Source organism: Acanthisitta chloris, unplaced genomic scaffold (genome assembly GCF_000695815.1).
Source record: "Acanthisitta chloris isolate BGI_N310 unplaced genomic scaffold, ASM69581v1 scaffold17158, whole genome shotgun sequence".
NCBI classification, from domain to species: Eukaryota; Metazoa; Chordata; class Aves; order Passeriformes; family Acanthisittidae; genus Acanthisitta; species Acanthisitta chloris.
This window is the reverse complement of record NW_008687782.1, coordinates 12,972-28,998: the sequence shown is the minus strand read 5'-3', so window position 1 is coordinate 28,998 and position 16,027 is coordinate 12,972. Positions and strand designations below refer to the sequence as shown.

Genomic DNA, 16,027 nt, shown 5'->3' with positions numbered 1-16,027 from the left:
TGATCCCTCCTTGAACCTAGGACAGATCAACAAGGTGATGCCATCAGGTTTTTTTCAGTCCATATTTTCCAGTGATATTTATGCCTCCCCTCAAACCACCTTGAACACACCTTTGCACTATGTGTCTTTTGCTGTGTTCCTAATATTTTCTTCTGGTTTATTTTTGTTTTCTGTGTGTCACACTTGCTGCTGTGCATCCTGGTGCTGCCCTGGCCAGGTGTCCCTCACTGCAGTGGCCACGGGAGCTGGCACGGGGAGAAGTGTGTCTGTGATGAGCCTTTCTTTGGCGAGGATTGCAGCCAGCAGCTCTGCCCCGAGAACTGCAGCGGCCACGGGATCTGTGACACGGCCAAAGGTATCTGCCAGTGCCACCAGGAGTTCATCGGGGAGGACTGCAGCGAGAAACGATGCCCTGGGGACTGCAGTGGCAATGGTTTCTGTGACACAGGAGAGTGCTACTGCCACGATGGCTTCTTTGGCCTCGACTGCTCCCAGGGTAAGATGTGCCTGTGAGCTCTTTCTTGCCATCCGAGTTTCCCTCTCCACCTCCCACACACTTGGTTAATCCCATAAAGAAACCAACCCTGTGGTCACCATATTCCTCATGGAATTCCTACTGGGCTAGGGGTTACTGACTTGTCTTCAAGAATTACCTGGAAGACATTTCTGAACTGGAGAAAGGTGGAAATACAGCTAAAGGTAGCACTAGCAGCAGCCTGTGCATAGCAGATGGAGGAGAGAGCAGAATGGGCACAGAGCCTGTAATTAAAGAGGGAGCCAGAGGCTGCTCCTTCCATACAAATGAGACAGTAGAAGGTAAAATCATGTTTGCTGCAGTGTGCACTGCTTGGCAATAAGGTAGTTGATTTGATAAAACCTGTGAGACAAAGGATGTGTAAATCCTTTAAATGACCTCCCTTTGAAGTGAGGTCTTTGGGAAATTCTCCCTTATCCTGCTTTGTTACGAGGCAGCAGGATTTGCCTGAGAAGACCTGACTGAGCTGACCTTGAGATGTGTGTCCAGCAGTTTTCTGCTTCATTCTGCAAAACTTGGAGCCTCCCTACAACCACGGGTTGATACTCCAGGCTTCAGCAATCAGACTTTCCTTCTCAGCACATCTCTGCTTGGTCTAATCTTTCACAGCTCCTCATGAAGAAAGCAGGTAACAACCACACACTGAGCAGCAGGTATTACTCAGTATGGGTTTGCAGTGACCTTGCTCTCAGATCTGTTCTGCTCCAGATCATCCCTCACCTCTCAGGCTTGATCCATCTGCTTAGAGACTCACCTTTTAAATTAGAGATTATCAGCTCAAATTCTGCACCCAAATCTGTCTCAAAACTTCACTCCTCCTGCCCTTTCCACACCATCCAGAGGTGTTTATCTGTGGCTCCAGCACTCCTCTCCCCTGTCAGTAGAGATTTGCTGCTCAAGAGGCAGCACCTTTATAGAGGTAGCAAGCAGAAGAGTTTCTGCCAGATCAGGAATAATTCTCCCAGAGAACTGTGGCCCAGATAGCCTCTCCCAGAGGGCTGGCTGGGTCCAGCCTTGGATCATCATCTTTACACAACACCTGCAGCTGTTTTACAGGCTGTGAAAGTGGCCTCTGTCCCTGAGTGAGCAAATACTCCAGAGCTGATGCATATAGCACTGCTTGTATTTATTTATCATTATTATTCTATTTTTATGTGTCTCAGATCATGAAATGACTTTTTTTTAATATATTGCCATGGTAACTGGAATGTCTGAACATTTAGAAGCTACTGTCAAGCATGCAACACTATAATTAATGCCTTGCAGTTCCTTCTGAAGGAGAAATAGAGGACAAGGACATGTTGAACAGCACAGAGGCAGATACAATCCTCTTCCCAGCTATGCTTAGACAAGGAATAAACCACAGCACGTGTATTTAGGTTCTTTATTGTTTTACTGCAAGGCTGGGTTATTCAAATCCAGTTTCCACATCACAAGAAGAGGCAGGATGAACAGTCTCATGTTTTGTACAAAGCTTCCAATAAAAGCAATGGCATGCCCATAGTGAGGGTGGCTTTGGTGAAAGCTGTGACTTACACATGGCAATGGATGCTGCCTTTCAAGTGAGAAGAGTCTCATGATTTGATCTGACCTCATGTTGCTGACACATGCCTTTTCAGAGGCACTTGCTACCTCTGTTTTGCTATCAGTTTGCTGCCTTGCTAATGACATACAGCTGGGAGATGGTTTGATCAGTTTATGATGTGCTCACTTGTAATTAAAATCAGGTAAACTTGATGATAAACAGATGTTCTACACTGACTGCTTTCAAGGGCTGCTTCAAGACACTGATGAGTTGTCTGTCTTGTGACAAAATGTCTAAGGCACTGTTGGTGTTCTGAAATGTGTTATGTGCAGCAGATTTGCCCAGGTCTCCTTCAGGCACCAAGTGTTGAGTTTCCATCAGTCCTCAGTCAGAACAGCTCTGTTTCTGACCTCTACCCTGCAGAAACTGTGTGCCCAGGTTTGGGGCCCAGCTGACATTTTGAAATAACTGACAGTTATAGGAAAAGAAGGTCTGGGCTTGTCTCTCTTCTTTAGATGCATTGGAAGGGTGAGCTTTATCAGAGAGTTTTCCTCATGCCAGTGTGGGTTTAGAAGCTGGAAAGGGACACCCAGGAAACTGTTTCTGGCTGTAGTATTCATTTGTATTTAATGATATGCTGTTGAGCAGAAAGAAATGGCTAAATCCAAGATGACTCCAGATTGGAAGCTCCAGTTCTGCATTTTCTTATTCAAAATAGGATTGAAAATTTTTTGTGTATGGCCACGTGACTAGACATCATCCTCACTGCAGTGTTTTCCTTTGGTCCTCTTCTAGTGCTTGCCCCCCAGAACCTGCAGCTGCTGAACTCCACAGAGAGCTCTCTGGCTGTCAGCTGGGATCCAATGGCTGATGTAGACAACTACCTCCTTACCTATTATCCAGTTGGATATGAGATGTTGGTGAAACAAATCCATGTGCCCGGAGAGCAGCTCAGCTATGAGATTGTGGGTCTCAGCCCTGGCACCACATACAATGTCACACTTCATCACCTGAAGAAGGGGATTGCTAGTGAGCCCAAGTATCTTGAAGCAACTACAGGTAGGAGCAGGTGGGATTTTTCTTCAGAGTCAGACATTGTAGATCTTTAGATTCCAACAAGTGGATTGAACTGAATGCTGGAGAGTGCTCAGTGCACTCTCCCTTCTCAGGCTACAGTTTTCTGCCATTTTCTGGAGAATCTGTTCCCAGATATGTATTGTTAGGGCTGAATGTACTGCAAAATTCCTCTCTTCAATGAGTTCTCACAGCCTCTTCCCAGGACTGAATGAGCCTTATCTTGCTGAGGTTAGGAGGTTGAGTGTGCAAAGGCTGTCTGTTTGAAGCAGAGAACTGAAATGCTATTTGGTTAGAAGCTGGCATTACGCTGCCTGCCTGTACTTGGCAAAAACAGCGAAAAGTTTGGTGATTTTGACATATTTCTTGCTTCTAGCACAGCAGGTGGGAGCTGAGAGCCAGAAAGCTCTAGAGCTGGAGTGTTATCATGGGTAAAACTCAGCCTGTTGAAATAATGATTGTGCTGTACTTGCTTAACTTTTTAGTTGGCTGAGGAAAATGTCTTGGGTGTTAGAGCAGGACACTGAGCAGGGAGGAGGACCTCCCATCTTACATCTTTACCTGATGCTGCTTCCTCATGGCTTTTTGCTGTCCTTCCCAGTCCTATCTGCACTCAACGCTATCTGGGTGACAGAGGAGATGGAGCACTCCCTGGAAGTGGAGTGGGAGAACCCACCAACAGCTGTGGATTTTTACAAGCTGAAGTTCAGATCCCTGGGGGAGGTGGATGAGAAGCAGGTCATGGTGCCCAAAAGCAATGACCCTAAGAGCAGATACATCCTGACTGGTGAGTACTTGTGGGTATTCCCAGCTGCCTAGGGACAGGGAGGAGTGGCAGGAGTGACTGACAGTCAGACCATAGTCCTGAGACAGTTCTCTCATGTGTGAATGAGCAGTTTTCCTTCACCTTGTGCTAGGGTGAGATCTACTGGGGCTTCTCTGTCCCTTAATGATGAATGTCTCCACGGGGAGAAAGCTTCTGTGCCCTGTGAATAGCAAGTTTCAAGGCATATTTATTCAGCTTTAATTCTGTCCTTGTTAGGAATGAAGTATATTCTTCTGTCTCAGAGCTGTTAATACTGATGTTATGGAATTTTTCATGTATGCCCCAAGGGCAGGCCTAGACCGAAGTGATATTGAGGCATTCTCAAGACAAAAGGAAGTTAGATAGAAATCTCAACTCCAGGTTCCTCTTTGCTATAAATCTAGACCTAGATAGACTAAAACCAATAGCTTTCTTCAAGAAAAAATACTGCCCTCCCTAACTGTTGGTAACATTCCCTTTTGCTCTTTGTAGGCCTGAAACCTGGCACAGAGTATAGGGTTACTGTCATACCTGTGAAGGACAACACGGAGGGGAAACCATCCTCAGTGGCTGGTAGGACTGGTATGTTGCTTTTATTACAGTGGTGTTACTACAGGGTTTGGGGGCAGATCTGCCAAAATTACACCACAAAAGGTAATAGTTTTGAGCTATTATACTGCAATAAAGAGCTTGAAGAATTTTGAACTCTTATTCTATCTGTAGGAGTCTGGAATCTCTGAAATTCAGCCCTTAAAAAGGGTAGGTGTGCTGCTTCCAAAGGCTGAAAAATCCCATATCAGGCCTGACAGTCCTGAGGTTGTCTTGTAAATTATTCAATTAAAAAGAAATTACTTGCAAACAGCAGAACCTACAACCTCCACACACTGCCATTGTAAGGCAGCTCTGCAGCCCTGTGTAGACTCTGATTAGCTGGAACACCCTTGATTTGCATTTTCAAGCTGTTCTTGACAGACATGGGGGCTGCAAAGCTGCTTAAAAACAGGGAAAGAAACATCCCAGAATGAGTAATCCTGTTCATATTGTTCTGTCACCCCTGGGATTTAGGAGCTGCAACTGAGACAAATACCATCTACTTCAAGAGGTACCACTAAACTCTGATTCATTCATCTAAAATAGCAAAGCCTTGGGGGGAGACAGATCTGCAGGGTAGGCAACATGGGAGGCTGTAAGGGGAATGCTAGGTGACTCTTTTAGCAGGGCAAAAGTGAAGGACCTGTACACGTGTCATGACAGGGATTATGGTTTAATTCATCTGGAGTTTCCTAATCCTGCACTTTGAAATGTCTTTTTAGGACTTGATAGCCCAACCAATGTGACAACTGACCGAGTGACAGAAGATACCATCACTGCCTTGTGGAATAAAGTGGAGGCTCCCATAGACAGGTACATGGTGAGATACACCTCAGCTGATGGGGATACCAAGGAAGTAGAGGTGGGGAGTGAAAAGAACACGATCAAGTTACTGGATCTGAAGCCAGGCATGGAATATGTCATCCACATCCGGGCAGAGAAGGGGCCCCAGAGGAGCAAGAAGGCAAGCACCAGAGCTGTGACAGGTGAGTTGCAGCAGCAGCACAGGGAGCTGAGTTTGAAATTCAAAAAACTCCACCAATTTTACTTGCTTTAGTAAAGCTACTCCTGCTTTGCACATGTTTTTAGTGAGACAAATAGTTCATGTCATTTTTACTAGTGTGGCTGAACAGGTCTCCAGCTCAGCTTAAGACTCTGAGTTCTGCTGTGGACAGACCCTATGGCAAGGGGCCAGTTACTGTTGGTACAGAGAACAGTGAAGCACAGCCAGCTGGAATGTGAAATTCATGCCTTGCCTTGAAAATGCCATAAATCATCTCCAAGTTTTGCTTTGGGTGGCTCTTGTGGCCTTTCCCAGCAGTGCAGGGGCCTCATACACATTTGGCACAGATAATCATGACAGGGTGTTTGTTAAAAGGGAAAAGCAAATTCATTTGGATCATGGCATAAATTAAGGATCATGTGGGGAATCAAATCTCTCAAACAGGACGTTTGGTCACTGTGCTTTGGTGGCAGTGAGTCTCCACTGGAAAGGTGGTTGCAGCAGTGTCTGCAGCTGGATTGGGAAACTGCTTGAAGCCCTTTTGATTGATTTTAACAATCCACTGAGCCATGTGTAGCTGTGTGTACAGGAGCAGCTCCTACTGACTATTTACAAATGTCTTATCTATGTGCAATCTGCACTTACACACCAAACTTACCTAGGGGAGTGCTTAGGATGCTCCACTCTGGATGTTAACCAACACATTTAAGCACATAAATTGGACTAGGCACAACAGGAGATGCCTCAGGGAATTGGTAGGTTTGTCTGAAGTTCCCACATGAGGGGATCAGTCAAATGCTTAATGATGAAGCTCAGTCAATCCCCTACTTTGAAGCTGGTCCATTGTCTGGGGCCAGCCCATGTTCTCACTGGGACAAGTGACTGTCTGGGAAGGTCCTGGGCCACCCAGGGAGCTAAGGGGTTAAATTCTATGCACATGCAGAGTGAAACAGCCCAGCTGCAGTGCAATTATCACTAAAGAACAAACTTGATTTTCATATCACACAAGAAAAATCATTCACTTGATTTCTCTTACCACAGGTGAGCATCTCATACTGCTAACGAGCTGAGCTGTGATTATTCAAATTCCCAGTTCCCAGCGTGTGCTGCTCTTGGGCAGCACAAACAAGCCTCAGCATCTTTCAGTAAAGTGAAAAGTAATGTATTTTCATCTCACAAAAGAGGTGGGATTAGTACACGCAGGTGGCAAAACACAACTTTTTCCATAGCTAATGTGTGGTAAATTACAGTGCAGGTTAGCTGGTGTGTGGTAAATTACAGTGTGGCTGTCAGGTGGTTGTGCATTTGTACTCTGGAGTTTACAGCCTCCAGCAGCAGGAGAAATGCTGTTCCAATAATTTGGGAGGCATTTGTGAGTCCTTCATTGCTTAAGCTGTATTTAGCAGTGCAAAGGTCATGGGCTGTGGTGCTGTCCTCCAAGGGCCACATTCCTCCAGGCTGTGTTGTGATAAGGCTTGTGAAATCTAGTGCCATGTTCCCATCTGTGAAAAGGGCAGGGGAAGGATGGTAATAGTGGAGGAGTTTGAAAGTGAAATAATCTTGTTCCAGGAGAGCTCCATTTCAGCCACAGATTTTGAGCAGGTGATTTGGGTGGGGTTTTTTTGGGGTTAATTCTCAGGCAGAAGGTTGTGATCTTCAGAAAGCAAAAGACAGTTATACCATATTCTGAGCGGGCTTTCCTCTCTGCCCAGGCAGGGTTGGCTGTGCTTCTGTGGCTCCCCAGAGTCCTGCTGTTGTAGCCATGAAGAGATATTTTTTCCCCCAGCTGAAATACCTCAGAACTGAGCACCTCCCAGCATTGGCCCATCCTCAAAAAGAAATAAAAGATGAGGAGTGGAAGAAATCTGCAGGGCCCTGAAGGGAAGGAGTAAGAGTAGCCTCACTAGGACACCCATGTTCTTCACTCCCAACTGTCCCCACAGAAACCAGCAGCCCAGCACAGGTCAGAGGGGGCAACTGGACCTGCCAAGGCTCAACCACCTTGGTGCTGACATGCAGGTGTGGTTACCAATGTGCCAAGCATGGCAGGACATGGAAGCAGTTAGCATCCCTGGTTTTATCTGCCTTGCACTGTGTCCAGCAGTACAACATGATTTGGCTCCACAAATGGTGATGTCCAACAGGACTCACTTAAGTGTTGTTTTGATCATGCAGTTTCATGATCTCTCTTTTCATTGCTTGGTATTAAAGATGCACAGTGGTAACACCATTTTGGAGATAAATGCATAAGTATAGGTTACCATAACAGACTGCTGCTATAGGTGATTGTAGAAGATCTTGTAATACTAGAGCCATAATAGCTTGTCCTTAATTAAAAGCATGCAGAGCTTCATATGCTGCTATCCAGCCTAACAATAACAGAGGTTTAACAACCAAAATGAAACCATTTTAGATCAGAGGCAGTTAAAAATAACGGCCTGCCCTTTGACTCGTGACCTTAGGCTAGTCCTAGGAGACTGCCAGGCAGGCTTAAATCTGTCCTGTTCAGTCAGCCATAAGGATTGTGGTGTACTGGGAACATCTCAGGGTCACTCCGTATCCATTGACCTTGCTAATGTACTTTTTATTTAGTTTAGGAATCCAGCTGGTGTGAGATAGAACTGCTGAAGTTTGGATTTAGGTCAAGATGCCAAACTGTTCCCCAGTGCTTACAGAGGTCGAGGGCAGCTAATGGGGACAAATGGAGATCTCTTAAGGCCAAAAGGTTGTGAACCTATCTGGAGCTAGAAATACAAGGAGAGTTTCAGCAAATTCAAATGGTTGGGTTTTTTTTTAAGCTGGCATGAAAATGAAGGCACCTGGAAATTTCACATGAAGTGAACCTGCTGGGAGAGGAGAGGGAATGCATTTAACATCAGGAAGGATATTTTTAAAGTATCTGCACAAAAATGACACCTCTGCTAAAATGATACAGCTTCTGAAGGAAAGCAAGAATCCATTTCTTTAACTCAAGGTGCTGGTTGATCATTCCCTAGCACTGAAACCGGCTGTGCCAGGGAGCTCATGGGAGCTGCTGGCTGCCCTTCAAGGGCAGTGCTGGGAGATGCAGGCTCAGGCTCTCTTGCCATCCCTTGCTTTTCGGGATGGATACACTGCCTTTAGCTCCCTCTCCTGTGCAGCTAGCGCTACACACGTAGTGAGTTTGTCTGAGGAGGTTTCTGGGGTCGTTTTGCTTAAAGCAATTGTTCAGTGGTCTCCCAAATGAAGTGAGCTCATTAGCTAATGATTAACTCACCTAGGGAAAGGTGGCTTTAGGCTGTAGTGAATAGCAGCGTTTTAAACAACATGCTGTGGGAACTGCAGTGCTATTGTCCTTGTTCTTATATTTGATGTTTTGATTTCTTCTTCTCTGCTTTTTTTTGTTTGCATTAAGCAGTAACCTTGGGCATGAGGAGTGCAGCATTTCCTGCTCCACTCTTCTCTCATTTATCTGGGATAAATAAAGCTTGGCCTTGTCTTTCTCTGTGGCCCTTTCACAACTTCATTGTTTCACTGATGCATTAGAATTGTTGTTATGCTTATCCTCATAACACTCTGCAACACCTGGCAGGTGTTGTTGCCTGATTTATATGGAGAAGAGCTGAATCAACAGACAGTGACATTCCTGTGGACCCTCAGGGGGGTTTGTGGAAGAGCAGGGAATTGACATGAATTATTCAGTTATGGTTTGATATAAACCTAGGGTTGGAGCACCCTTCCCTGGAGACCAGCACTGCTCACCAAAGACCTTCTCTCTAAAACTTGGAAAGTCAGACAAACCTTACTCCTCAAATTGTTTTCCTTACCATGCTCCCAAAATATATAAAATCTAGCAAGCACAGGATGAAAATTAGGGAGAGGCTGTTTCCATTGTTGTTACTTTCAACAGAGCTTTAGAACTTGCTTTTGTCCTGGGGGAAAAAGCACTGCAGCCCTGTTGTGGGTATCTTGCAAGATGCTTTTTGACAACTGCTGTGAATTGGCTTTATGTTAAAATAATTCCATTCTGCTCTTTATGCTGACCTTGGGCAGTCTGACTGCTCAGGAAGTGTCTGGCTAAGCCTTTGAAGCCAGTGAGGGAGCTGGTGCCCCATATCCAGCACAGACTGAACTGTAAAGCTCTGGGTTTCTTTGTATTCCTGCATTTACAAAAGAAGGCTGAAGCATGACAATGTTAAAGCCTGTGGAGTAATTCTTCCTCTGCAGTAGGGGAATGAGGGCCAAGGGCTCTCAGCTAGGCCATGCTAGAGCTGTGCTCTAGGACTGGGGCATAGAGACCAATCTTGACCTATGTGTGAGTGCTCCTCAGAGATGAGTCTCAGGCAGTTATGTCTGGGCTCTTAGGCCCTGTACAGTCGAGCCAACTGCAGGGCTCACAGAGCATCCCAAACCAGATCTGAGGCAGACCTTGCTGTGTTTGGTCTAGGCTTCTGCTGCTTGCTAGCAGCAGCCAGGCCACTGGGTGACTTTTAGGCATTGAAAGCTCAGCCCAAGCCCTACACTGCAGTTATTGCCTCTCATTTATGCAATGGGACTTGACTTTTGTTTTTCAATAGAGATTGATCCTCCCAAGGACCTTCATGTATCAAATGTGACTCACTCTACTGGTGTGGTTACCTGGACTCCTCCTGCAGCACAGATTGATGGCTACTCCCTCACCTACCAGGGTCAAGATGGGACAAGCAAGGTACAGGGAATTCATCAGTCCTGCAGACCCCACTGAAATCACCCGTGTGATTATGGGCTCTGCCAGTTGGGTCTCATGGGTGTGTGCACCACAGAAAATGAAATTTTGAGGTGGAATCTATGCTATCCATTACTCAAGGAGGGAGGGCTTGAGGAGGGAGATGTGCTACTGTTATGAGTAGAAGCTGTGAAAAGACTTTGGTATGCCTCTTCCCAGGTGCAGAGAACATCTTTGCTTCCTCATTTTTGTAACTTATTACCTGGAAGGGCAGCACTCACCAGGGACAGGATGTCCTCAGTGTCCTAACTGTTTTCTGAGACCTTGCCCCAACTGAGGAGATGGACTCCATCTTTCAAGGTCACACAGTGAATGTGTTTGTCTGAACTCTACAGGAGAAACCTGTAAATGCACATGGAGTATGAGGCACTGTCTTACAGAGAAGGTAAATGCTGTTCAGAGTTGGGTTGACCTTTAATCTGTGTTGTTTGGCAGGAAGTACAGCTGAGCCCTAGCGAGCAGCAGTTTGTGCTGGAAGGACTGGAGCAAGGAGTGAGGTACACTGTCTTTGTGATAGCCTTTAAGGGAGATCACCAGAGCAGAAAGACAGACAGTACCTTCTCAACAGGTAGGAATCGGCCTTGGATGTTGCATTTTTCCCTGTGCTCTGCAGCTGTTGTGCTTTATGGTAGAGGTCAGAAACTGAGTTCATGTTCCACAGATGCACTGGGAAACTATGTGATCATAAGCAAACCATTTAGCAAATCATGGTGTGTCTCCTGGCTGAGTGTCCCACACCATCTGGAGCCTTGGGAACACAACGGGATAGTGTGAGTAAAGATTGCCCATGTTGGTCAGTGCTGCTGGCAAACCTTGCTAGCCAAGTGTGGACAAAGACTATTGATGAGCTGCCAGTGGGCAGGAGAGATGATTATACATCAGGAGATCTTTCTGCAGATCCTAGTAATGGCAGGGCACAGTGGTGTAAGTGCTCTCAGGGCATTGGGTAGCTGCCCAGGTTGTGCAGAGGTCAGGAAATGCACACAAGAGTGGCAGTAAATCAAACAAGTCTTATGCCAGTGTGCTGTGGGAGCATCTTGTACTGTGCTACTGCTCACAGGGGCTGCCAGTTTTTAGTTGTGAAATGGAGAGAAATTTAAGTCCCTGTTTTCTGCTACTCCCATCTTCACAAATATGGGGTCCTCTTCCTGCTCTCTCTGCAAGCCAAGGCTGAATCTTTACACAGGCAGATAGTGACAGGACAAGGGACAATGGTTTTAAACTGAAAGAGGGCAGGTTTAGATTAGATGCTAGGAAGAAATTCTCTACTCTTGAGACACTGTCACAGGTTGCCCAGAGAGACTGTGACTGCCACATCGCTGGAAGTGTTCAAGACCAGGTTGGATGGGGACCTGAGCAACCTATCCAGGGCGTGGCATCCCTGCCATGGCAAGGGGGTTGGAACTAGGTGATCTTTAAGATTTCTTCCAACCCAAACCAGTCTAGGATTCTATGGTTCTGTCTCTTGCAGCCTCTGGGGACCCCATCCCTGTGCCAGCTCCCAGCCAGTGGGGAAGACTTCCAGCAGCAATGCAGCTGGGCACTGTGTGAATGCTCAGCAGCAGCTTCTGCTTTCTGTACTTCTCTGCCAGTACTGTTGTCCATAGGAGCTTCCTATGGGGTGAAATGCCTCCTCCAGCTCTGTGGCCTGCTTTGCTGATGGGCAGTTTTCCCCCCTCTGTTCTCACAGTGAGCTTCCTGTACCCCTACCCTGCGGACTGCAGCCAGGCACGGCGGAACGGGAATGTCTCCAGTGGTGTGTACACCGTTTACCTGAGCGGGGACAGCCACAGGCCACTGCAGGTGTACTGTGACATGACTACTGATGGAGGAGGGTGGATAGTGAGTGATTCTCTGCTCCTCTCTCTGCTTTTTGATCCGTGTAATCGAGTGTACCTGGAACTGGTGTTAGCTGAGGCTCTTTTTGCTGCTGTGTTTCAGCCCCTGCCTGGATGGAGTGGCATGTTTTAGGGAGGGTGGTGGATGCTGATGTACCTGTCACCATGCCCTGTGACATGACTACTGATGGAGGAGGGTGGATAGTGAGTGATTCTCTGCTCCTCTCTCTGCTTTTTGATCCGTGTAATCGAGTGTACCTGGAACTGGTGTTAGCTGAGGCTCTTTTTGCTGCTGTGTTTCAGCCCCTGCCTGGATGGAGTGGCATGTTTTAGGGAGGGTGGTGGATGCTGATGTACCTGTCACCATGCCAACTAGACCATGGCACTCAGTGCCACACACAGTCTTTCCTTAAACACCTGATGGTGACTCGACTCCACCACCTCTCTAGGCAGTGCATTCCAGTGTCTAATCACCCTTTCTGTGAAGAAATGTCCAACGTAAACTCCCCCTGGTTCAGCTTGAGACGATGTCCTCCTCCCCTGTCACTTGTTACCTTGGAGAAGAGACTGATCCCACCTGGCTACAGCCTCCTGTCAGGGAGTTGTAGATAGTGATAAGGTCACCCCTGAGTGTCCTCCAGGCTAAACAGCCCCAGCTCCCTCAGGCACTTCTCATAGGACTTGTGTGTTATTGCCCAAGCCCTTCTGATTTTGATGAAGTTTAGAAACCCAAATGCCTTGTGGATCCTGTCTCTAGGCCTGTTTTGTCCAAATGTTAAGATCACACTCAGATTTGTGGAAAGCAAACTGTAAAATTTGCACAACTAAGTATTCACCCCAGTGCTTATGTGCAGTCAGAAAATGGAAATGGATTCCTGTGTGTATCCTGCTCAGTGTACCATCATAAAGGTTGGTCATCATAAAGATCTTGGAGGTCTTTTCCAACCTTAATGATTTTGTGATCAGTTAGGGTTGTCTGTTCCTGAGTGCTTCACATTTTCATCTGTGTTTGAGTCAGGCTGAGCATTTCTCATCCCCATCCTCCTCATCTCAGCAATCCTTGCTTTGCAGGTGTTTCAGAGGCGGAGCACTGGTGAGGTGGATTTCTACCAACGCTGGAAAAATTATGTGGAAGGCTTTGGAGATCCCACTGGGGAATTTTGGCTTGGTACAGTACATGGGTGTGACCAGTGAAGAGCTGAAGATTAGCTTTGCAGAAGCACCTAAATGCTGAAAGATCCATCCCCCCAAAGCCTGCAGTCGTGAACTGTCAGCTTCTGTGTCTTCCCTAGCAATGCCAACGAAGCATTGAGGGATCCCTAAAGGCTCACTAAGTATTTCCACTGACATCTGTGGGCTTTGGAGCAGTCCTAGAGCAAGCCAAACTCTGGAAAGGTTTATTTCAGGCTTGTGTGTTCGTATGAGAGGGGAAATAAAGAAATTGCATTGTGAAAATGGAAAGACCAGGAGACCACACAAAATGTGGTGTACTCAATCATTTTTTTTGTCTGTCTTGTTCTGTTAGTGAACAATGTGTGAATCAGAGAATCCAGCACTAAATAGGGCAAGGTCTTGGGAGCAAGTCTTTAAATGTTCTGGGAAAAATAATGTTTCAGTACAGCTAGTCTTGTGCTGGTTAAGACTGTTTGCTTTTTCTGATACTGCTGTCTCCTGCCAGGAACTGAGATAAGCCAGCATAAACTTGGCAAAATGTCATGAAGCATCAAGCAGGGAAGGAGGGAGGCAGGAAATAGCTGATTGAACCAAAATGGCCCATGGGGTGAGAGTCTAAGACTGCAAATGTGAACAGGCTTTTCCCTTTTAAGTGTGTTTGTTATTTTTTTATTTCTAGGTCTTGACAAGCTGCACAATCTCACAAGCAGCAGCCCCGTCCGCTATGAGCTCCGCGTGGATTTGCGCACAGCCAGCGAATCTGTCTACGCTGTCTATGACTTCTTCCAGGTTGCCTCCAGCAGGGAGAGATACAGGCTGTCTGTGGGGAATTACAGAGGCAATGCTGGTGAGGAGGGCCTGGTGCTTGTGTTATCTCTGCTTAGCACAGGGAAACAACTACAACTACCTGAAAAGGGGATTGGAGAGAGGTGGGGGGTGGTCTCTGCCATGCCTGTAGGGAGGGGACTAGAGGGGATAGTCATAAGCTGAGACAGGAGGGATTCAGATTGGACATTAGGACATTTTTTTTTCCCGGTTAGGTTGGTCAGGCACTGGAATACGTTGCCCAGGGAGGTGGTAGACTCACTATGCCTGGAGATGTTTAAGAGGCACCTGGACCTGGCACTGGAAGATAGAGTTTAGGGGTTACAGCAGTGACAGGTTAAAAGTTGGACTTGATGGTCTCAGAGGTCTCTTCCAGCCTTGATGATTCTATGTAATGCTGGGACCTGTGTGTTTGTTTTGCCAGTAGTGTGGGGGAGATCCTTAGGTCAGGTTAGATCAGATGTGATTCTCTTTGAGGAGAAAAGTCTGTACTTGCTAGGAGCACTAAGGAAAGTGTGCCCATAGGCCTGTCTCATGCTGAAGGTAGGAGAAAGAGTTGCTTTTTCATGTGGAAGAGAGGGCTCTTGTAGCCCAGGGAAAAAACATCTGAAAAGGCAGACTGGGAAGCATTTCCATGAGGGTAACCTTTGCTGATGGGACAGCAACTTCTGGGGCTGAGAGTGCAAAACAAAAGTGGCTTTTATTCAAGATGTGAGCTTGCCCAACAGCAGCACTGCCTTCTGCCACTGGTAAATCCTTACCATTGCTGTTGTGACCGTAGTCTTCCACTTATCCTTTAATATCCTTTTGCCATAAGGTTTGATCTTCAGCTGGGAGGATCCAGCCCTTGGAGTGCCCTTTAATTGCAGTGCTTTAGGAATTAGTGTCCAGACCTATCCTATGCTGTGGCTTTTCCTCTGCCAGGCCTGCTGTGTCCTGCCTGAAGGGTGTGTAAGTCTTCAGGATGAGCTGCTGTAGGACCTGACTCCTATTCGTGTCTTTCAACCCTTCCTCCAGGGGATGCAATGACCTACCACAATGGCTGGAAGTTCACAACGTGGGACAGAGACAATGATGTGGCTCTTAGCAACTGTGCCCTGACGCACCACGGCGCGTGGTGGTACAAGAACTGCCACCTGGCCAACCTCAACGGGAAGTATGGGGAGAGCAAGCACAGCGAGGTGAGCAGCAGAGCTTTGTGTGCTGGTTAGCTCTTCTCCCTAGCCTAGAGAAAACACATGGAGGGGATGTCTCTCCTTAGAGGAGCAGAGCTTGCCCAGGCTATCCTAACTGATTTCATCTGAAAGAAAAATGATCCATAAGGAAACTTACAGTTCTTACTCTGTCCTCCCTGCATCCAGAGGACTTGAGCTCATGGCTTCTTAATTCTTATGGGCAGAGATATCTGAGGTGAAATTGTCTTGATCTTTGAGAGCAATACCTAGAAGAACTCTCACTAGGAGCCACACTAGGATGCTGGCTCACTCTCATGTAGCCTTTACCTTGGCTTTCAGTGCATGTTTTAGGCAGCATCCAGCAGTGCACAGGCTTATTTTGGGCTTGAAGATGGCTCAGTCCTGTTGTGTTCCAAATTGAATAGAGATATGATCTATATTAGGACTATTAATTAGAGTCTATGTTTATTGGAGGGTTAAATGGTGTTATAGAGGGGTAGTGGTGGACTCCTAGCACCTGGTCTGGGCACTTCAGTAAAAGAAATTCCTTGGTCTTTTGCCAGGGTGTGAACTGGGAGCCATGGAAAGGCCATGAATTCTCCATCCCTTTCACAGAGATGAAGATCCGTCCTCAGTCTTCCAGTAATGAGCCAGTCCTGGGGAGGAAGAAGAGGTCTTTATCAGGGAAGAGGAAGAAGATCAGGGCTTAAATCGAACTCTGTGAAGAACAGTACCCAAA

At 46.6% G+C, this 16,027-nt stretch overlaps 1 protein-coding gene across 1 annotated transcript in view; it reads left to right on the top strand.

Moving 5' to 3' along the window:
* Positions 1 to 16,027, top strand: part of TNN (tenascin N) — a 17,133-nt gene extending 1,106 nt beyond the window's left edge. Inside the window, exons 2-13 of the mRNA XM_009080756.1 lie at positions 218 to 496; positions 2,856 to 3,119; positions 3,736 to 3,921; positions 4,432 to 4,521; positions 5,253 to 5,516; positions 10,090 to 10,220; positions 10,713 to 10,845; positions 11,968 to 12,119; positions 13,187 to 13,283; positions 13,968 to 14,135; positions 15,131 to 15,294; positions 15,852 to 16,027. Of these exons, the coding sequence (XP_009079004.1) occupies positions 218 to 496; positions 2,856 to 3,119; positions 3,736 to 3,921; positions 4,432 to 4,521; positions 5,253 to 5,516; positions 10,090 to 10,220; positions 10,713 to 10,845; positions 11,968 to 12,119; positions 13,187 to 13,283; positions 13,968 to 14,135; positions 15,131 to 15,294; positions 15,852 to 15,998 (2,075 nt within the window). The 3' untranslated portion in view covers positions 15,999 to 16,027. The remainder of the gene's footprint in view (positions 1 to 217; positions 497 to 2,855; positions 3,120 to 3,735; positions 3,922 to 4,431; positions 4,522 to 5,252; positions 5,517 to 10,089; positions 10,221 to 10,712; positions 10,846 to 11,967; positions 12,120 to 13,186; positions 13,284 to 13,967; positions 14,136 to 15,130; positions 15,295 to 15,851) is intronic.